This window comes from Panonychus citri, unplaced genomic scaffold (assembly GCF_014898815.1).
Source record: "Panonychus citri isolate SS breed McGregor unplaced genomic scaffold, ASM1489881v1 Contig00117, whole genome shotgun sequence".
Taxonomy (NCBI): Eukaryota; Metazoa; Arthropoda; class Arachnida; order Trombidiformes; family Tetranychidae; genus Panonychus; species Panonychus citri.
This window is the reverse complement of record NW_026515522.1, coordinates 95657-120322: the sequence shown is the minus strand read 5'-3', so window position 1 is coordinate 120322 and position 24666 is coordinate 95657. Positions and strand designations below refer to the sequence as shown.

Below are 24666 nucleotides of genomic sequence, written 5' to 3'. Positions count from 1 at the left end.
ATCATTTACTTTCAATTCACTCACTCTGATTGTCTTTTATAATCTAAATTTTTATTAAAAATGTTTGTTTGATTTGAGTAAAACATCATCATCCAGAGCAGTTGAGAGCTTTTTCCCGCTCTTTAGAAATTTAAACCATCTAATTAGCAAATTAATCCAATGTTCAGGTTCAGAATTACATTGAAATTCATTGATTAGTAAGTTTCTTACCACCAGAATGATGAATAGGCTTTGGTTTTGTTGTTGGTGAGAAAATGCCAGTGAAAGTGATGATGATAATTTCTTTGAATGAAAAATTGGATTAACTGTATAAAAAAAGATTCGTAAAGTTTTCAACTTGTTATCACCTTTTTTTCTTACACCAAGTTGATAGAATTACTTTATATTCATTCAGAACTTTCCATGCAAACTTTATACTCTCAGTTCCATTCAGGGTTATCGATGCTTATTTAATTTACAGGGTAGAGATTTTCCCTGGTGTACATTGTGAATATTGAAGAGAAAATGAAAAAACAAGGTGAAAATACGAGAAAGATAGAAATAGAATATAATTGGGTGAGATTGTATTCCAATTTCACCATGGAACTTGAATTATGTGTTGGAAATTCACTTGAATTTTGCAGGAATTTTGTTGAAATGAATAAGCAAATTCAATAAACAAAAATTTAGTTTGAGATGAAAATGTACATCAGATTAGTTTGAGAAGGTTGAACTTATTTCATCACTGATTCTCTCTAAAATTCTGAGCATTCTAGAGTTCATTTTCTCATGAAAAGATACAAAGTTATAAATATGTTACTCTTGATGATAAAATGGGAAATAATAATCATTTAGATTGAACTTGAATCAATTATTGATGAATATCTTTCATGATTATTATTATATAAATCAAAGTTCATTGTCACAAATACATTTTAAATCAAGGGAATCAATAGATTCCCTTGAATCTGAAATTGAACTTTTCATATAAAAGTAATCAACTTTCAACTGTTGCTTGATGATGATTTTAGTTTGATAGCTTAACAATCATCCTTGTGGATTAAGATTACAAAGCTAATCAACGTCAATCTTATTGTTAGATAATCATGATAAGAGTAAAAGTTATCATGATAATCAACAGAAACTGATAGACAACATTTATTACAACAGATAAAGAAACAAGATAATAAATCTACTCACAATTGACATGAATACCCTTAGGAATTCATTAATCGCCTCTGATATTTATCTTTTCGTTGATATGAAACTGATTCTGAAAAAAAGAAAAGTCAAAAAGTACTAACGAGAATAAAATGAGATTGATCTGGCCAGTGGAAGGGGAAGGAAAATGAATAGATTTCAGGTCGAGAAAAAGATTCAAGGGAATAAGTTCTGATTATGAAGACGATAATAAGTTAACATAGTATCACAATGAGATAATTTTGAATTGTTACTATTATTTACATGAGAGTTTATGAAAAAAGTAAGCATTTTGGTTGGAAGGTTATTCATGAATATACTCAATGAATTCATGAATATTTTACATGTTAACATGTATATTGGGTGAAACCAATTATCTGAAAATTTGCTCAGCAAATGGAAACAATTTACTACCTCACTCTCTCTCTCTCACTCATATTATCATGATTATTATCATGGTAATAACTTAAATAGGTTCAGCTTATTATCATTATCATCACTCTATTAGTTGAATCGTTTTCTTTGCATCTTCCTAAACCTTAAGCTATTAACTGAATCTAAAGGTTAAGATTTAATTGAAGATGAGGTTTTTATGCTAATATCATGATGAACTTTTTGTTTGCATGGTGATAACAGTTTCAGAATATAACTTGAATAGTTTTCTATTGGAAAATTTTGATAAATTTAAACTTTGATATGTTTAGTCTACTGAATTCAGCTAATATCTAATGGAATCATTTCCATGATGAAAAACTATCATGTTGGTAGAAAGTAAAGTTATTTTGATGACTTGATTTCCATTTGAAATTTGATATACTCTCAATATTATTGGATCTTCTATTCATCTGAATTTTTAACATTTCAATAAATGAGCTTATTCAGTTTCAGGTATCACCATGAAATTTTAGACTATGAATTTGCTTTCTTTCCTATCAACTTGATTCTCGAGTTGAATTTTTTTCTCTCACTCCCTGGAAAGTTAAATCATGATGAATATAATATAAGGTTTAGAATACAAACAAATTGAGTATCCGATTCGTTTTCCTTTTCTTCTGCCAAACGAAATTTTCAAATTGTAAATTCTAAGTTGATACAATTTTCATGGAGCTCAGAATAACTTGGAAAAAGAATTGTGAAAAAAAGTAAGAATAACAATCTCCATGAGAAAATGAACAATATTGAGAAAAGAAAAATATGAATCCTTTTTGTTTCTCCCTTTTTTCATGAGTTTTGGAAATCTTTTTGCTCCATCATGAACTGAACTTTCATCATCTTCATGATCATTTTAAAGTTTTTTTCTTCTCAAAAAAATCCTCTGCCTTATTAGCATTGGCTCTGTTTCATGAAGACGAAGATTAAGTTTATCATGAGAATTGGAAATTGAGAAAGAAAACCGAAAATGGAACAAAATTTTCTTTTCTCTTCTTTATTTTATCTCTTTTCTCTTTCTTACTTTACTCTCTTTGAGAATCATTATTATCCTGAATCCCATGTTTATATCAAATCGATCTCATATGTTTTTCATATATGAAATCAATATGATTCCAGAATAGTTTAGAATCCACTTTTAAATGTTAACTACCTGAGTACTTTTGATGCCTCGAGTAAAAAGTTTGGAAAATACTTTTTATCACCGAGTGGGAGGATGATGAGGGAAGAAGGTGAGAGAAAAAAAGTCTGAATAAATTTCGACATTTGACCTACAGGGTTATTCATGGCTCTTCCTGTTGACAACAATAGAAAGAGAGAGAGAGAGAAAAACAAAATTCAAGATAAAGTTCAGTCATCAGGTTGTGAGAGTTGATTTGAAGTAAACTTAGAACTTAAAAATAGAACAGAGAATATCAGATAAATCAGAACATTTTGGAATGGAATTCATGAAGAGAAATTTCAGAATCAACAGAATGCTATACAAAAGAGGTAATAGAATCGATGAGGAAACAATAGAAAAAAAAATTCTCCTACTGACTTTTGATTCCATTTTGGGGAAAAAAAGTGAAACCTTGTTTCTGATTTTCGACTAAATGAAAAGTTCAATCGAACCTGTTGTTTTCATTTCTTCTGTTAGTCCCTTGAAGCTCATTTCCGTTTTCATTGTGAGCTCAGAGTGAGAAAAAGAGGAAGAGAGAGAGAGAGAGAGAGAGAGAGTCAATTACTAAAGCAAAAAGTAAACTTTGATTGAGCTGATGACAGAATACAATTGATTCCAAATGAATGAAGAAAGAGTGAGAAGTATAAATGTTAGAATATGAAATTTTCATGAAATCTAATGATTCAGATATTCTAAAAATTCGGAAAATTTCAGGAAATTGCATGAAAATTCAATGTTTCCTGTTATCCTCCAATAAGAATAAAAAAATATCATCAGAATCAAATTACGACTGAGAAATTTATCCATAAAAATATTCCATCATCTTACCAACATGAATTATGAAGAAGATGATTTTTTTCAACCCTCGTCATGATGATAAATACAATGTTCTGATTCAATTCAGAATAAAAATGAAAGTTTCATTTAATTTGATTTATTTATGTCAAGATATTCATTTACCCTGAATAAGAAAAGAAAAGGTAAGGTTAAGATTTAGAGACATGAAGTGATGGCGATGGAAAATAAATAGCAACAGATAAACAGTGGTGGGTATTTGATGATGATCATGATATGATAGTTTAGATAGTTATCTAATATGAAGATGGATTTAATTCAGTTCATAAAGATGAATGAACTATTGGAACTTTTTCCTTCCCATGAAAGTTGACCTTTTTGTTATTTTCTCTTTTGATGTTTTCGTGAGATTTTTTTTCTTTCTGATTTTCGAAGTTTTTTTTTCTCGTGATATTGATTTAGAATCACGTTTATGATTATTGTTTGAGATGGACTATTATCTTTCCCTTATGAAGCTAAAATTTAATTTCATCAGGTTGAAAATGGTTCTGTTTCCATGAGCTGATTTTTTCTCATTTCATCAAATTTTCGGTTTCGTCTTGATACTCAACTTTCTTCATACAAATAGTCTTATTTTCTTGATTGATTTTTTCTTCTCTTTTCCGCTTTCAGCTTTTCCTATGATCTTTGTCTTCATCTTTCACTTTTTCTCGTCTCCCTGGTCATTTTCATCATTTCGTTCTCTTTCATCATTAGCTCAGTCAAAGTTGAGAAGAAGATAATAAAAAGTAAAGATGAAAATGATAGCCGAGTGATAGTTTGAAGCCAGAAGCCAGAAACTATGAGCTCAATTACGATAGAATTATTGACAGAATTTCGTCAGAATTATGAGTAAAAAGAACTTAATGAAGAAACATGTTGAGCTCGGTAATCATTAATTCTCTAGTTGCGTAAACTGTAGGAAAATCTTTTGCTCTTTCTAGCAATTTTAAAAATCGAATACTGAACTGTTCAAATAAATTTTTCTTCGAAAAAAAACTCTTGTTGATCTGGTTGTACTCTACTTACCAGAGGAGCTCTTGGTCCTATCATTTTGTACTTTAACACTAGGAGACTATTCGTAGGATGAGCACCTATTATATCTTGAAAACTTTACGATCTCAAATTGTCAGATAGAACTTGTGAAAGTCAATAATTTCTATTAAATAAGAACCAATCCTCAGCTCAGAAAAGTATCAAATTCGATCAACTGAATTTTGACCTTTTTCTGTTTCATTAGACTAATTTTTCGATTTAAAACAGTCGAGGTTAAAAGTGAGTTTCTAGAACAGTTATAAAAAGTTTCGATTCTTTCGTAAAACTTTTCACCATTTCTATTGTTATCTTAGTAACGGTAAAAAAATCAAATGCCTTAGGGTGAACAGAGAACTTGTGTTATCTGAGATGAGGATAAAGTTGATGATGGAGATGATGATATGAAAGAAAAACAAAGTTCACTTTTTTCTCTTCATTTTTACTTTATTTCTCTCTCTCTCTCTCAATTATCATCCTCATCGTGATCATTAAGCATTTTCCAAAGTTTATCTTGTTAGCTTAAGGCCTCGAGCATCACAACTTTAAAATAGTTTCAAACAATTTAATTGTTAACAAGAAATCAACCCATAATTGCAGCTACTACAGGGTCACCTTGATTGATTAAACTTCATTTTGAAAATAAACTTAAAACTCATCAACAAACCAAACACATAGAGAATCATTAACCAGTAATTTTTACCATCTAACATGATTATAAAACTCAATTAACCCTGAAATTAAAACCATGATAAATATTAATCGTTTGAAAGCTAATCAAGTGATGATAAACTTTAGTAAATATTTCAAATGATAATGAAGCCTTTTTAATGTTAAAACTTTAAATGAAAGGAGAAAAGAGTTTCCATCTATTGTGAGAGTTCAATTTCTCACTCAGTATAATCACCATGTAATCCATGATAATCTTTATTAATAGTTTTATTATTTTGCTTTTTCCACAAAAGTTATGAGACTGAATGTGCGAAAATCATTAAGTAAAAAAAACTAGAATTTAATTACAGTGTAAATTTGCAACTAAGAATTTATCATGAAAATGAGTTGAGTGAATATTTATCCGAGTGGAATATTATTACAAAATCAAATTGAAATTTGAAACTTTTTCTTCATTTGATTTTTCACCACCAAAATTCAATAATAGTTAATCATTGATATTTAATGAGAATTGACAAGGGAAATGTTTTCAAATACTTGCGAAATAAATGTTAGTGGTAAAGAAATAAAATGATTAGTTATTAGTTATCGAAGGAAATATTTATATACATAAATGAATTTGTGCCATGATTATTATTACATAACAGAAACAGATAATTCTGATAATAGTAAAGTTGAAACAATCTTCATGATGGCTTACAGATCAATCTCTTGCTCATTGGAATCCATTGATTAGCCTCATATCTTTTTGAGACTAATATTCCAAACCCAAGTATTACTCTCCCACCTCATGTAACAATAACCTCTTTAATATCTTTATACTCATTCTGATATAATAATAATAACAATAATCGCAAGATAAGTTAGAGTAATAATGAGGATCATGATGAAGATGAAAGATATGTACGAATATATATATAAATGTGTATTCCAAAACAATTGACCCAAAGAATTTCTGGTCATTCTCTTTTGTTTTTTTTCTTTCTCAACCTTATTCTCATGTTTTCTCATGAAATTCGTGGGCATACGAGATTGAGAAAAGGAATAGAAGATGAAGATAGAAAAGAGAGACCCTATTGAAAGAAGTAAATTTCTCTCTGTCTACTTTTTTCTAAGACAGGGAATTTACCGTTAACTTTGGTTTTGTTGATTCTGTTTTAACTGAGAGTATAAGCTCAAGTTACCACCGTTAGAGTGAGAAAACAATCTAAGAGAGTGCAAGAGAGAATGAGAAAGAGAGGTAGAAGAAGAGGGAGAGAAACTGGAAAGAGATAATGGAAGAGAGTGAGTAGATTGGAGGAAGAAGAGAAATGCAATACAAATAACATCGAATCCGAATCCTATTTAATCTCAGGTCAGAAGAAGAAGATGAAGATAAGGATGATGAAGAAGAAAAAATAATGAATAGGTTTATTTTCTCTCTATTATAATCTCTATTTACTCTTGTTCTCTTTTTTATTTCTTAATCATTCGAATCAATTCAATATCATCTTGATCATCTTCTACTATTAGTAATGATCCATATCATGGAATGAAAAATAATTCATAATTGAAAAGTGAGAAAATCGATCTCGAGAAAAAGCTGAGAATCGACATTCTCTCAGGGAAATTTCATTCATTTATGCATCAGAATTTGAGAAAAATCAACTCTAATTCATATTGACGATTTTCTCTCCACTTTTCTAAATCCATTTTCTTCTTGAAAATAAGCTCGATTTTACCATGAGACAAATATGAAATCGCTCCTCATCATCAACGTAATTGCAATAAATATAAATGATAAAACTAATATTTGAGCTAAACGAGAGGACAAAATGTTTACCATCAACAATGTCAACATGTATTCTTAACCTTAAACATGAACATGAGTTAACATGAATAGAGAACAATCTTTTTTTTACCTTTTCCCTTTTATCAGAACTTATCATGTTCATCATTCAGTAGCATCTTTCACAGCTCTTGTTCTTAAATGAATTCTCTTCTCCCATGTAATCACCATCATCAGTAACTATCTGATTTTGATTCATGATAATATCAACCTCAAGTGATACTTACAAGTAATGATAATTTACTATTTACTTTACCATCGCCATTCATACAAGTGTCATTTCAATCATGATAATGATATTATTTATTCTGAGTTGTTTACTCACCATCATGGTAATAATATTAACTTTATACTCGCATTTACTGATAATCGTATTTTGAGTCTCCTTTTTCCTCTAGAATTCTGGAAACAGTTTTGCTTACGATTCTGATAATTACTCAGGAATTGATTTTCACACTTACTGTCTAAAATATTAGAATTGTACTAAACTTTGTGAAACAAATAATTTTATTCATTATCATGGAATAGATGAAAGAAGCTAAATGAGCAGAAAGAATTACATCTTTTTTTGTTCGATTTTCAGAACTTTTTTTCTTCTTTACTTTCTTTCATTTTCTTTCCATCATCAGAATTATTATTATGCAAATTTTACACATGAAACTTGTTCCATTATTCTGTTAATGAAAATTTTTCCTCATGGAACTTTGGAAAAATTTTTCCTTTCTCACTTAAATTCTGAGCTTGCAACTATTAAAAAACTTTCTCCATCATGAATATCCTGATTCCCCTATTTGATTACATGAGAATCGCTGTTATTAATGAAATGATTATTTATGGATAACTGAATGTCAGAGAAACTTTTTTATCTCATTTTTTTCAGGGTAAAAGTTCAATTTTTCCATGTAAATAGATTGATAAACAAATGTGCTGATAAATAGGAAAAAAATAGTTATCATGAATATTGAATGAAAACTTGATCATCAAAAAATCCGAGTAAAATGTTACCATGATTTTATCAGATTAACAGGGAATGAAATTGATACATTTAACCTAACAGAATATTCATCATCACCATGAGCATCATCAGAATTTTTTTTCGTTGACATTGTGTTGGCTTAAAAGTTGATGTAGATTTCATGTTGAGGTAATTTCGCCATAGAGAAACAATAAACTCTTTTTTTTCTGATTTTATTCTGATTCCAATTGAATGTTCTAACCTCAATGTTGAACGTTTATTGTTTTGAAAATGTTTCAAATTTTGATCTTCTAAATTCAGTACAATATCAGAATCATTATCATGAAGTTCAGACATTATTTTCTCGTTTTTTTTCATGTTCAACTTTACCCTGAATTTTTCATGACAATAGGAAGATAATAACATTCCCATTGTTTTATATACTACATAATGATGATGGTGATTATTATTACCAATAATGAATAGGAAACAATAAATATTAAATCGTCTCTGAACATGGAATGAAATTCATTGAACCATGTTGAACATAATGAATATAAAATGTGAATTCGATATGAAAATGGTTCGAGCTGAAACATTCATAACTGATGAGGATAAATTATCATTTTTATCAGGGATGAACTTTAAAATTCACTGAGTGTTATACTTGTAAGATATTACATTATGAGTCGATAAAATTTCAACGATTATCAGAATTTCATTGAGAGATGATCATTTTTTTTTCTCCTCGAGGAGGAAAAAAATTTTCAAAAAAAGTTCATATGAAAAATAACCAATATTATCATGAGATATTCACTGCTATTTATCAATACCCATCATTTCCACCATGAATGTAAATGATTAACAATCTATTTTTCTCAGTTTTCAGAATCTTTAATTTTCTAAATGTTACAACCGAAATTGTCAGAGATTGTCACTTAATCTTATCCATCCTGAGAAATTTGAATTCTTTCTCAACTTTCATGAACTTTTTTCTCCTCCAGTCTGAAAAGGAAAATAACTTTTTCTTTTATCCACTCAACTTACAGAATTTATTTATATTCCGTTTTACTTGAATGATTTTATTCCATGTTCTCACCTTATCATTGCAATAATATTCTTATGTTTTATTTCCGATTTCAATAAATGTTCAATTCCATCTATCTGCATGCAAGAAATTCAATTGATTGGCAATTCAATTTGTTTTTCTCTATCGTTTGTGTGAGCAAATAAAATCAAAATGATAAATCTCCCGATTTCAATTGATTTTGTATGGTTAATGATTTCAGAACACGAGTTTACCCTTTATAATTTGATTCTATGAACGTTTTCATTGCATTTATAATATTCAATGAATCATACAGAATATTATTCAGATTCATCGATAATGTTTCGCCAGTTTTTGACCCCATGAACTTCTGGGTGACATTGTACATCGTAATTATAGTTGATCAATTGGTTCTCATGTTTGACATGAGAATCAGTAAGATATATAAATTAGGATTAATCAATGATTAGATAAGTAGTATAAAAAAAGTTCATGTCGATTGAATCAAATAAGTAACCCAATGATATTTGTACTTCATTAATAGCTTTCACTTGATATTATCCTGATTTCATCCCTCACTTTCAGACCAATCAGATTATTAGCTTGCAAATTATCATCATCATCATAGTCTAAGAGCATCTTAATCAGATACATGATTGAGTTTGAGAAATATTATCATAGATGATAAATAAGCTTCATCATTACAATGATGATAATAACAATAATCATGGTAATCATCTTATGGTAAAAATGAGATATCATTTTCCTTCATGGTGACAAGATGAGTTTTTTCAGACCTAATCTTCAAGTCTAATATATTTGAGTGGCTGAATTTGTTCATGATAACATCGGAACTGAACAAAAAAATCCATTGGATATGCAATGAAATATGAAATGATATTTGCAAATCATTACCAACAGGGAATTGATTTCACTATAATCGCTTGAGATGTAATAATGATACAAGGTTAAGGTTCACTTGTTTGGGTTTACAGTTTGAATCTTAATCTTCACTTTCACTGTGAATAAACATTATAACTGAACAAGGGAAAGAAAAAAAGTTCCAATCATGAATTCGGAAGGAAACACGAACATATATACAAAAGAATGAGTCTAACTGATGTTCATTCAAATATCAAACTGATCATGAAAATGATAATAATTCTGATTGCAATCTTTTCAATTCGATAACTTTTTTTTGCTCCACTTTCCTTGTATTAATATTTCAATCTACTGAATAAATCATTTACCTTTACTGTTTCATGTCATGATCATATATCAGTAGTTGGAATGATGATCTGTGAAATGATGATGATGACAGAATGATGAAGATAATAATCATCATTTTTATATAAGAAATATTAACAAGATTTTAGATAAATATTGTCAATATGAATCGATATGATGTGAATAGCATTTCCAAACAACAATCAGTGACCATAATCAGACTGGACATCATCAAGGTTGAAGCTCAGACTATTGGATGAAATGAAAAATTACCTATCATAAATAATAATAGAAACTGAGATAATTAAAGGTTTCCAATTAACTTTTTCTTTCAAACTGGTTCATTCATTTAAATTATTGTCTAGCTTAGAATCACAGTCAAACTTATCGTTACTTTGAAAGCCTTCAAGTCATTTTCACTCTGATATAATTGCAATAATTACTATGCTAATCAATTTCATTGAAAATGGTGACAATTATTTGGTATCAATTTTTTCATATGTTTAAATTGCTCAGGGCAATTTAACTTAACTGTGATGATAATTGCACTTTCTGGTTTAATCAATTTTCTCTGCTAAATCTAAGATTGAAGTTAATCATCAACTGATTGTACATGATAATGTTTCATAACGATTTGTTTGTAACTTGATCATTAGAATTGGTCTTTACTAAAGTTAATCAAGTTCAATTAAAAAAAGAAAAGGAAATCAATTCCATGTGAATAAATTATCTTCCTATGTAGGAAGAAAATTGTATAATAAAGTTATAAGAAAATCAGCTCATGAAAAGTTCTGATGAGAATCTTTTAAGAATGAATAAGATTCAAGGTTCTAGAACAAATTGCAACGAAATCTCATGAGATTTGATTCCATTGATACTATTAGACTCAAGTGCAATCTCTTTATGTTGGAAAATAATTTCAGAATCATAGACAGAGGGAGAGAAACAAGAATAATACAATGAGAGAATTGGAAACAATGAAAAAATAGATTAAATCAGAACCAGGGGAGAGGAAAAGCCAATCAGAATTGTTTTAAAAGATAAGTTCTTCCCGAGAATCCAATATTATTAATACATGAAATAGACTCGACAACTTATTCAGAAGAAGATAAAATTTTCCAGTATCACAAAGGCAAACATCATTAGCATGGAGAAGAGACTCAAATTCATGAATATCTCGTAAATGAACATGAATTTTCCTGAATAAAGGTTAACAATATATTGATATTCAATTAGTTGATCGCTGGGAAAATTGTAGCAAAGTTTTTTTTCCTTGATACTTGTCAGGGAAAAAAACATTAACCTCTCAGCATGAACATGGTAATTATTCAGTAACAAATTTTGATATTAACAAGTTATCGTTGTAACAATCAAATTATCCAGCAAACTGATTAGCGATTGATCAGATTTTGATTACATACATGAGATATTATCAACATTTACCTATTTCCGTTAAGATCATTCTCTTTCCCCCTCAATCTTTCGTCAAGTAACTTATTAGCTTGGAACTTTTTTTTTGCTTCTCCTCTTCTATCTCAGAATATGTTATCATTTAATCTTATCCATGAAATCACCATGATTACTTATTTATGTTTCCTTTTCTTTCTGTACATGATTATTATCTTGTTCTTTTTACGATCAAACCTTCAAAGTGCCTCCTCGTATAATAACATCGGAAACGAGTGTCGATGTGATGAGACGTGAGAACTCAAATGCTACGTTAACATGTCGAGCTCGAGGTTATCCCCTTCCAAGGATAACATGGCGACGAGAAGATGGTAAACCAATTGAATTTGGAAATTGGCAGGAAAAGAAAGATCAAGGAATCCAACCACGTAAGTTCGAGACACATTATCATCTTTTTCTTACGATTCTTATTCTTTCATCTTTTCCATCTTGCAACTTTTTCTCTCAACGAACATTTTTTTCTCGCTCTCTTTTTACCTTCTTTCGAACTTACCTTTTTTTCTTTACATGTTGTTCCTTGTTTTTTTCGTTACTTTTTTCGCCTTTCGTTATTTCTGTTCATCTTTTTTTCGTGATTCATTTTTATCTCTATTGTTTTTCTCTTTATCAAGTATCACCCTTCCATTACTTTCTCTCAGTATGCATCATCTATCATAACTGTTACATGTTATTTTCTCGTTCTAATGAAAACTTTACGTTCTCAATTTTCTCTCACTCTCAACATCGTCCTAACTTGTAATTGACTTTTCTTCCAATGAATTTAGACATGATTTGTGTTCCATGAAGTTCCCATGAATTTTATGGAATCTAAGCCAATGTATCAAATCTTTTATATTTCTTTTTGTACAAAATTTCAAGAGAAAACAAAACTAGATCAACTTGTTCAGACTCTTGTTTGTTTGTGTTTTCAGTTCAAGAAAAGGATAGAAAGTGATTAACATTTTTGTCGTCTTTTGTTTCAATTTTATCAAATTAAATTGTCGTAAATTAGTCAGTTAATCAATGGTTTAACGAGATTTGTGAGGTTAACCCAATGAAATTAAGTAGCTAAGGAAAAAGAAACCAAGAGAATCCGATGATGAACCATGAAATTTTCGCTCATCAGATAAAACCAACAATTGTATCACTAAATTGCCTTAATTGTGTTTTGTATTTCTCAATCCAAAACAATCAATCCTAAAAGCTAAATCTTTCTTAATCCAGTTACTATTAGTTTCAAGATAAACTCAAGAAACTTTTTCATCTCTATCTTCATGTTCAATTCTTTTGACCATTGGTCATTCATGAGAATATGAAGAGTTGACTCAATTTGATCATGAGAAATGTCACTTTGTATGAAAAGTTTTATTCAAAATTTATGTTAACTCGATAAATTTAAATTCTCTAGAATCTTCTTAGCATTTAAAATCATTTTAAACTTTGTATTCACCGTACAACCAGTTTGTTTGATTTTCATTATTATTCTTTATCATAATTATTCATATTCTGAATGTCGATCTAGAATCATTGAAACATCTCATCTAGCAGACTAGAGGGTATGCAAGTATTTTCTTTGAATGCGGAAAATGTTTTGACTTTTGGGAACTCAAAGTAACAAACAAGTTTCATAACAAATGTAAATTCAATTCAATTGTAATATTATCATCATGTTAATAGATGAACAAGTTAAACTTGAACATAAGTCAAATGTGAATTCAATTTGAATGATGTAATAAAATGAAATTCAGAATATATAACAATTGCCTTCAAGGTGAATACAATCAAACTTTCAGAGGTTTTCAGAGTTTCCTTCATGGTGAAAGAGAAAAAAGTAACAAAAAGAAAATGTTTATCAGTAACTAAGTGTATTAAATGCATCATGAACATTAAGATTTTCACCCTGAAATCACCACAAATGAACCTTAACAAAGGTTTACTCTTATCTGTTAATCAGGAAAAAAGAGAGACTAAAAGTCAACATGTGAGAAATTAATTTACCAATTATCATGTTTACCAGGTGACGATTCTGATAAGCAGAATATGCCAGCATTTGAATATCTCTCTCTCTCTCTCTAATAGTAGAAAAGATGAAAAGAAAATTCAACTCAATTGTTACCTTGAAACTTTTCAATTACATTTGATTGTTAAAAGTAAATCATTACAATTTATTGCAATTACAATCAAGTTTATTGAACAATTGTAACTATAATTTGTTTCTCACTGGTTAAAGTCAAAAAGGTCGATAAAAAGTTCTGAATCGAGGTTACTTGTAATATAATGAGAAAGAAGAAAAAATCGTAACAATTTAAGAGGTTAACCTAATATCAAATTGTACTTTAGACTAATATATATATTGAGCTTAATGATATCATGACAATCAACGAAATAGTTTGATTACGAACCATAAGTTTTATTCAATCATATGAAAGTTGAGAGCAGAAAATAATTGAAAGAAATGCTTCCAATGAGGAAAACCCCACACATGATCTTCATGTAGAGAGAATGAGAGAATGAACAAAATCATCTCCAATGAATTTAAATTATCTAACGAAGCCTTGGAACTTTTCTAGAATGAGTGGGATAAGAACACGAAAAAGTTTTCTCAATCTTCAAGAAGTTCATTGAGATTATCGTTGAGTAAGATTTTCTCATGAAAAAAAACTCTGATTATACTTTATTTCTTGTTCCATGATTACTAACATAATGATTACGATCTTGATATGTAAATGTTTCACTCTGATTAGAATTGAAATGTTTATCATCCAAAATAATTTGTAATATAAGAGTTTTATCATCTTTATTATCATGCAAAGTCAAACATCATCATCATTAACCATATAAACTCAAGTTGATAATATTTGCCTCTTAGTTTGCTTATCATCTTTGTCTTTTCTTTACTAGTCTGTCATTTGCATTCTTATCATAATCATTATCATGCTGGAAATTACCACAATTATTACATATTCACGAGCTCTGATAATGAGTATGATAAAGTCAATTTGGTAGGAGGTTGTGGTTTATTCAGGGGAGGAGTGATAATGTCAAGCCCTTAACCATGTTATCAAATTAATCCGATTACCTATTTCATGTACATTTCTCATCAATGGTTCATTATTAGCATCATTTGTTTACTTAATTTTTATTCTCGTACTTTCTTGTAATTGATACTCAATTGTATTATCCATGATAATGATGAACTTTTTTACTCTATTGCAGCTCTTAAAGTTCAATATTGACTATGAATATATAATAATATGAATTTAATCAAAGTTGCAACAGAACCAAGAATCAGATTTCATATTCGTCATCTATTTTTAGCTCAACTCTTTTAAATTTAGTTTGTCTTTCCGATGAAATTTGAACTTATCAAGTTTTTTTTGAATCTCTATCATGTATTCATTTTACTCAATGAATGAAAATACTATTATTACAATTAATCGATTTTTAATTAACTTTTCATTCTAAACAATCAAAGGTCAACAATTTGTCAATTATTCAACCGAACTCTCAATGTTCAAATCTATAGTATCAAATGAGCTTTGGAAATTTTTTCTCACCATTGATATATTTTTTTGCTCTATGATCTGAATGAATACATTGAAAGAATGAATCAAATAAGTAAAATTCCAAATTCTTTTAATATGAAAGGGAATCGAGATGACGACTATTTGAGGATCAGAATTTCTAGTCGATACTTTTCATGTTAACTTGTTAAAGAATAAGATTTGCTTTTGACTATCCCAATCATTAGGGAGGGAAATAGGAAAAAGGGTGAGATTTTCAGGATGGAAAGTGAAAGAAAACAAATCCGACACTATGAGTTTAACTGAACAATAAGCTGAATGGAAGTAAAATTAAGAGTAATGGTAAATGGGTTTGTCATTTCGAGGGCTTGATCTCAAGGCTACTTACTGGTCACTCTCCCAGTTTCCAATGAGGGTAGAAGGTCAATCGTAAGTTAATGGACAAAATGAGGATGATAATAATCATTATTCTCTTTCTTTTGCTCCCTCTATCTTATGATTCTTATTTTCTCAATAAGCAATGGTCACTTTGTCATTCTCTTTCTCAAGTTTATTCCCCCTTCCAATCATCATTATTTTCAGTGTTGTTATTATCATCAACACGACGGTCATCAGTTTCACAGAATTTGTCGTTAAATCCATTGATTTTTTCACTGTTGTAATAGAGAAAAAAATGATTTTTATAACGAACAAATAAAACTGAGAATCTGAAACTTTACAGAGAAATTGATAACTAAAGATAACTAATGATAAAGACACAGTTAAATAAAGAAAAAGAATCATTTACTATTGCAAATTGATAATAATTAACCCTACGATTCATCATATTGGAACTTCCTCATCTCAGTGAATGACATTGCTCTCAAGGACTATTGATTTAACTTTGATTGTGATTGTGAGGCTGATAAAATATCCAGAATTTTGAATAACCGTTAGTTTCTGCGTACCCAAGTTCACCGCCTTTCCCACTTTGAAAGGTCAGTGTTTACTTATGGGCCTTGTTTCATATTTTTATTCTGTTGGAGAAAAAAATCTGACCTGATATATGACCTACAAGTAATAAAAAGTCAAAAGTCTGGATATTTGGTTGATACTCCCTGTATATTATTGCACTTCAGCTCTTCAATAGCAATAGTTTGAGTTTTGATAAATGATAAAGAGATCGAACCTATTTTTCTGGAAAACTTCCTAACATTCATTTCTCTGCAAGAGAATTCTGATTACAAACATCTCAGGTTTCATGTTGAAATCTGAGTCAAATTATTTACTATCATGAGGACTTTAAAATGGTAATTTGTCATTTGATCAATCATTTTCAACCCCTTTATAAGCACATTTTCCTGATCTCCATTGAAAATAACTCAACTACAATCTTTAATATTTCATCTTCATCATGTGAGGTTGATGATCTTGTTCATTTACCATGATATTTGATAAAGATGATTTCATGAATAAATGAATGAATTTGAAGCTGAACAGTTTTCTTGATAAATAGTGCAAAAGTAAAGAGATGAGTTTACAGTGAAGAGGTGAAAAAATGATGACCTGAGACTTGAATGGAATCATAAATTTGTCATAACTTGAATTTCCCCATGAATCACTGAAATTTTGATGTTATTTCACGATAATATCAGAGAAAATATCATAACAGCTAAGGTGATAGTTTTATCAAATCAAAAGCCTTCCAGCTATGATAATATCATGTATAAGCATAAAACAAGGAACAGTTTCTATCACTGTTTTATCATCAGATGAATTTTATCTCCTGAGTTTTGCAATTGAAATATTATCAAATGAAATGATAAAAATTCAGTTAATTTTTCAATGATATGCTAGCTAATTAGATCAAACTGATTGAGCCAAAATTACATTTAAATATAATTAATCTAGAAACTAAATCCATTAAGTTAGTATAAAAGTCATAAATACAGCCAACGACTTTGAATTTGCAACCTTTTTTAAATCATTCTTGCAGGTAAAGATAATCAATGAGAGATAATTTTAATCGAGAGATATGATTATAAGAAATTCCCTTTCATATTAACTATTTAATCTATTAAAATGGTCATCTGATTAGCTATCAATTGTCATCTTTACCTGATTATCATCAACTGCGTGAATGATTTGAAAAAGGTTGCAAACCCAAAGTCGTTGGCTGTATAATAAGATGTACACAAAGTACCGAGAATCAGTTCACACAGATCACTCAGTAGAACAAGTTAACTCTTACCTTAATATAACCCTTGTACCCTTTACGTGTATCTATCAAAGTTATTTCCTATCTAGTTGCGATTCGATTTCTTCCAACAATGATTTTCGTAAATGATTTTAAAATCTTGACAAGATCGAAATTTTCAAATGAATAATTCAATCTAATTAACGAGCTCTGAGAACTCTGAGTTCAAGATTTCTTGGCAATACATTTAAACCTGAATTCTCAATAACATAAACCAGTAGAACTGTTTTAGTCCAGTTTATGATTGATTAGTTAGACCATTTTTTTGTGGTTTTTCCTTAGTTCAATATGTTCATCCTGTTGACAATCGGTAAAAAGCTAAAGTCTAAATGGGTAATTAATTTAAAATTAGACTAAAGATATTCTTTAATTTTCTTTTGTATAGATGTTGGTTAGGAGATATTTCGAATTGAATAAGTTGATCAGCCTGATTACTTTTTGAACATTTAGACCTTCGTTTTGGTTTTGGTTTTCGAAGGACATTATCAACCTTATTTAGTATATCATTACATTTTATATACAAATAATTGTTTCCTTTATCAGAACTTTTTTTGCTTCCTTTTCGCTTTGATTATCAGAAGGACCTTTGAGACTTTTACCGTTTAGTTTTTATCATTATTATCAAGTGAGGATAATATTACTATTCGTGCAATGGTCAGTATTATGGTCAGTAAAATGATTGGAAGGATGATGATGATGATGATGCAATTTAATTAATGTTGGATCATTTTCTCTGTACGATTATCATATATTCATCAATGGAAAATTGCTTCTCCTAATATAATATCTTTTCTTATTTATATCTCATGAATATATTTTCTGATTAATTTTTCACAGAACAATTTCATTGATTATCCTTCCAATAAGGAAAAGTATTCCGGATTCAGGGAAAAGAAGATCATGATAGTTTGAATGATCGTTACAAAATCGTTGCCTGTATTCACATTGTTGAGAATGATGGAAAATTGTTGTCAGAATGAATTTAATTGTTGATTATTTGTCGATTTACACTCGGATAGATAAATATCTAGTTTAATCAAGTGCAAGGATGAGCAAGAATAGTCATAGTCAGTAGAGGCGGAATTGGAAAAGGATGAGGATGAAAAGAGAGAGAGAGAGAGAGAGAGAGAGATCAAAGAATCAACCTTATTTTTTAGGTTGAATGAATATGAGCATTTGTATAATTACTCGAGGCTGTCACATTCTTGAAGGAAAAAGATTTGTCTTTAAGGAATATGAGAACATGGAACATAAAAAATTTCTGAATCTCAATGAATTTTCAGGAAGAAGAAGAAGAAAAGTGGAAAGAAAATTTTTCCATGATAGATTTGATTCTTATCTCTCTACCATTCAATATCTTTCATGTATCTTCAGAATGATAATGATAGGATCACTTCAACTTCTGTACATTAATCTTTACGTTGTTATTTGAATTGTTTATGTTTGAATAAATATCCAAGTAATCAAAATTATCAATCGATACGAAACAATGAGACTATTTAACCTTTTTATCCCCTCACGAACTCATGATATGTAACTGAATAGTTGAGGAGGAAATGTAATCCACTAGAAGATGAAATGAGATTGATTAGAGTGACCATTGAATATAAAGGTCACTCTAAGTTTTTTGTTGATGAAAAGTGTTTTCTATTCATGATCTCAATCAGGGTTATTATTTGTTGGCTTATTAATCATGTCAGAATTAATTAGCCATAAATTGAAATGAAATAACAATTTAAATCAGTTGAGATTATTGTGATAAACTTTTTCACAGTTAATTAAAGTATCCAAAGTTGGATTGAATGAGCATTAAACATTAGAGTTAATTAGTTCAATTATTAATCATCTTGTTTTGAACATTTGAACACAACTTAAATGAAAATCAGTGGTTACATAAATCAGTAATTGTTAAAGATAAAAAATGAGATGGTAACCAGATTAGTAGCAGTTACTGGTTGATTAATTGTGGTTAAATAAATGTCACATCAACTTTGCGCTATTTTAGACTGATTGAAATCACAGAACTGAATATTATTACTGCAAAGAATTCAAACAAATTTTCATGATGAAATTTGAACAGAAAGTATCAGATTTTCCGATTCAGATGATCAGAGTTTTTTTGATGAATGAAATTGATGCATTTGTAATATAATCACAATTTCAGGATATTATCAACCATGACTATGATATGGATAACAATAAAAAAAGATAATGATTAAAAGGAAGATGAAACAATCATGATGTTACTCGAGTCAAGTTTCTTACCTGAGTTTTATATTGTCATCAGTCTAATTTCCTTTAAGATTAATGAGTCTGACATTTTATCTCAACATCTACAGAGAGATTGAGAGTAAAGGAAGATAATGATAAATCAACATTATCTTCACTGGGAGTGATTTCTATTCCTCTTGAACCAATGTTCAATTCATAAAATACAACATCTAAATATCACTTCTACTCATATGGTGATAAAAATAGTGATTTCATTGGAGAATTGATTTAAAAGTTTTTTTCACAAATTCAGCTCATAAAAATGTCACCAAATTATGGTTATGATAATTATTAGATGATAATTTTTACTATCGCTTCTATTTTTAAAAGTACTTGACATTTGACTAGATTTCTTGATTACCTTTACCATCATGTAACTCAATCTAATTTCAGAATTTCATCTTTGAGTAACTAACTTTTCTAAAAGTTCCTAACTTTATACACTGGATATTTCTCACTCTCTCTCTCTCTCTCTCTCTACTTTCATCATCTGCCCTTTTCCAATCACCATGAGCTTTACTCAGATTAGTTGAATTTCACCCATGAGATACATTAAGCTTCACTGTTCAATTATCATCGGTAAATTAATTTAAATTGAAAGAGATTCTAATGTCATCAACAATTTACCTGAAAATCACATAAACAAAAAGTAATAATAAAGAGACAACAAAGACAGAGGTTAAAAAAAGTTCATTGCATCCATTATAGTGAAAAGCCTCAATTTACATGGAAAGGGAAATGATATAAAAAGGAAGAGAAATAAGTTGAAAGAAAGTTCAGAATAATGATAATGAGGTGGATAATTGTTGCTCATTTTCATCTTTTATTTTCCTATTAAATAAATTGTAATCTAAGGAGGAGAAAAACCAGAAGCAAAAGAAAAAACTAATTTCATCACCTTTGCAACTCGAAAAAAGTTATCACCTGAATGGTAAATAATATAACAGAATTGAATAATCATTTTGAATACCCAAATATGATTGAATAAATTTACTTATATTTTAACTGGTTATGGAAAATTAAATAAGAAGAACATCATTCTACTATTAATAATAAGAAATTATCATGATTTCATTGAAATAGAAACTCATTATCAAAATAACCAATGAATTGTAATTTCCTGCTTTAAGAAAACTGAGAAAAGTTTTTTGCAGATTCGAGTTAGTATCATGTAAGGTTTTTTTGAGTTATTTGGATAAAAAGTGATACAGTTATCAGAAACGATACTTACTGGGTGATTGAGCTGGACCCTTCGGACTTTAAACTTTAATAACTTTTTTATTTCTTAGAATTTTTTTTGAATTTTATATCATTTGAAAGCTTTAAGTCTAAAATAGTTAATTAGGTAAAACTGTAATTTTTCAGTTCTGATTTATTGCAAAAAATCGAAATGATTGAACAAACGCACCTTCTTTCAACGGATAAAATCTTTAACAAAAGTGCTCAGCTACCTAGAGGTTGAATCGTTCAAAATTGATTTTAGCTCAAACAACTCAACACAAAAAAAATCAGAATATACATATTGTAGCCCATAAAACATTCTTTAACATGAATATTGATTTCAATTTTTGATCAAATTTTTACGAGTTCTACTGCATTTTTAGTGCAAAAAACTTGAAATAAGCACGATGTGAAAAAAGACTCTGTAAAAATAGTACCTTTAGATATTTTATTGATCTAAGTGGCCTAACTTATTTTCTAAATGTCAATTAATATCGTTTTTGAAACAAAAGACTGAATAAAATTCTATCAAAAAGTTATTCGAATTTAAAGTCCGAAGGGTCCAGTTCAATCACCCTGTATATCAGGCAACGAAAAACTTTTTTGAGACTTTGATTTGATGTTTTACCTGTTGAAATTGTTTAATGAATTAAGAGGTTCGAAAAGTGTTGGAATTGAAACGCATGAATGTACCAATGTACCTGTATGTTCATTTTATTAATAGTTTTCGTGATGATCTTACTCTTCATGTGTAGTAATTGAGTTAATTGAAAAATGATGATCAACAATCAAGAAGAAAATCAGTGGAGATGAAAGATTAATTGTTATCACGTTAACACCTTAAATCAATGTTACCTTTTTAAAGTTGAAAGTTCGCCAGGTTCAGATGATTTATCTTTTTCCATGATTATCAGAATCAACTGTGTGTGTGTCTCTTTCTATGTGCTTCACTAATTGTTTCATGGTTATGTCATGATAAAGTTGAATCATTTTCCATGAGCAATTAATGATGGAATCATTAATCATCATAATCTCATCAAAGTAGAAATAAAAAAACTAAAGTTTTACATGGAAAGAGAAAATTGAAAGATAAAGAGAGCGAGAAAAAAATTCTGTATCGTTTTTGTTATTCCAATCTGGAAATTCAAATGATGACACTCACATTTCCTTATCATACTAATGAACTTTTTTCTCTTCATTCTTAGCTGAGGAGTATGAAGGTGAACAATTAACTATTAACAAAGTAAGTCGTCTTCACATGAGTGCATATCTCTGCATAGCCACTAATGGAGTCCAACCATCAGTCTCCCATCGAATCATATTGAATGTTCATTGTGAGTATATTTCTTATTCAGAGTATTTTATCTCTCGATTAGCATTGACAAACTATCCAAAATCACCTTTCATCACCTTTAGGATTGCCTGACATCTTTACCTGCACCTCCTACTCTATCAATCTGAATAACATATAAACGTTGACCTTTTATCACTCTGATGATAATGATAATGATGATGATGATGATACATGTATTGGTCATTATTGGTAGATGATGAAATGTAAACAAGTGGAATAGCTGTTTTTTTCTCACGTGATTCCATACCCATTTTAGGTTTTCAAAGATCCATAGCATTCTGTGGATCGCTATTAACGATTATAATGTTCTAATTATCTTTATTGTTGCGATTTAATATTCTTCATCCAATAACATTCAATTATCACACTATTATCACTTTCATTCAATTCTATTATATTTTCAGCCTCTATTCATGTTCATTCTCAATTCTAATTAGTTTTTTCATCATCTTGTCTCTCACCCTCTCTCTCTCTCCTTGCTCTTCATCAAAGAATATATACTTATTCATCCTCCTCCTTACCACTTCCACCCTTAGTACCGTTATAACATTGTCCACTCGAAAGTCCATATTGTTACTTTATTTCTCTTTCTCTCTGTTGTGTAAAAAGAAGGAAAAATCTCACGCCTAACGAGGTTCAGTGAGGAACAATCAATGTCCACTCAACCTTCATCAGAATCGACATCTCCTCGAATACAAGTCTTTCTTTTCTCAACTCTATTTTCTATTTATCCTTCTCTTTCCCTTACCATTGTAATAATATTCTCACTCTAACATGATGGTTATTTAGAAACCTCTTTTCTTCAAATCACCCATCATGATTACTTTGATCTTTTTAACCTTAACAATGATTCTTAAATACTCTGCCCAATCCTTGTTTTCTGATTAATGGAATTGTATCTTAACACTCAAAACATTTTCATTCCATCAGATCGTTGTATCTTTAGTCATTCATTGACTAAAATTCATCTTCAATTGTTGTTCCTATTGTCAAGTTTTTTTCGCCTTTCATTATCATTATCATCATCCCCATCAAAATCATAACCAATATGAATCTCTCACTCTTTTCAAATAATAGTGACCATGACTTACTGGTCACCAACATTGTCCTTCTTCTCCCTTTACACATGTTATAAGGAATGAAATGAGACCTAATAAAACAACATAACAAACCAAATGATAATCATGATAATAATCATCAGCAAGTCAAGCTAACTGCCTTTTTCTGTCCCATCAGTTTGACTTCTTGTCCTGTGTTCATTCAATTTGACACAAATCAATGATCAATGATCATCTCTCTCTCTCTCTCTCTCGTCTTTTTTATATTCCATCCTTTTCTCTATCATTTCATGCAATTCTTTTCCTCCTACTGTTCTCACACCACCATTACAACCACCACCTTCTTCCTCTCTTTCTTATTCCTATTTCCTTCTTCTTCCTGAATCATCTTCATTCTTCATTCCATGTATCACTTATCTTCATCTTTTCCCTATCAATTCTCATTCTCTTCAGTAATATCATTTTCTTCATGTTCAATCTTCATCATCATTCTCATCTTCTTACATAATCTTTTTCTACCATCTTCTTATTTCCTCTTTTTCTTCTTCTTCTTTTTTTCTCCCTCTTCTTGTCACTATTTCTTTGCTTCAACTAATAAAAATAACATGATCATTTTCCATCATCATTATCATCGAAAAAACTATCATGATAATATTACACACAAAATGATATAATCATCCAGTTCCGCCAATGATCTGGGTACCAAATCAGTTGATTGCTGCCTCAGTGGGAAGTGAAGCAATATTAATGTGTAACACTGAAGCTTCACCTAAATCAATCAACTATTGGACAAAAGATGATGAGGATGCCTTAATTAGTAACGATAAATATGAGATTACGACTAATGAGAGATTATATAAAGCTCAAATGATTCTGAAAATTCGAGATGTATCAGCGCAGGATTTTGGTACATTCAAATGTTATGCTAGAAATTCACTTGGTTCTACCGAAGGTTCAATTAAATTATACGGTAATGACATCTTTTTCTTCTACAACTCACACCATCTTCTTGACCGCACCCAAAGATTTCTCCTTCAAATCAATTACTTTTCACTATGTATTGAAAGTCCATTGTGTTCAATTTTGACCGACAATTTTCTTTATCTGAATTCTATTTTATTTCTCTTGATATATTCAGTTGGTTTTTTTTCAATTCTAAAGATTATTGAATTTTCATTATTACTTTTTTC

General features: G+C 29.4%; 1 protein-coding gene across 1 annotated transcript in view; it reads left to right on the top strand.

Annotated features, from left to right (window-relative positions):
- Nucleotides 1–24666, top strand: part of LOC128390281 (opioid-binding protein/cell adhesion molecule homolog) — a 31178-nt gene that overhangs the window by 5635 nt on the left and 877 nt on the right. Inside the window, exons 4-6 of the mRNA XM_053349976.1 lie at nucleotides 12019–12201; nucleotides 22270–22398; nucleotides 24159–24446. Coding sequence (XP_053205951.1) covers nucleotides 12019–12201; nucleotides 22270–22398; nucleotides 24159–24446 — 600 coding nt within the window. The remainder of the gene's footprint in view (nucleotides 1–12018; nucleotides 12202–22269; nucleotides 22399–24158; nucleotides 24447–24666) is intronic.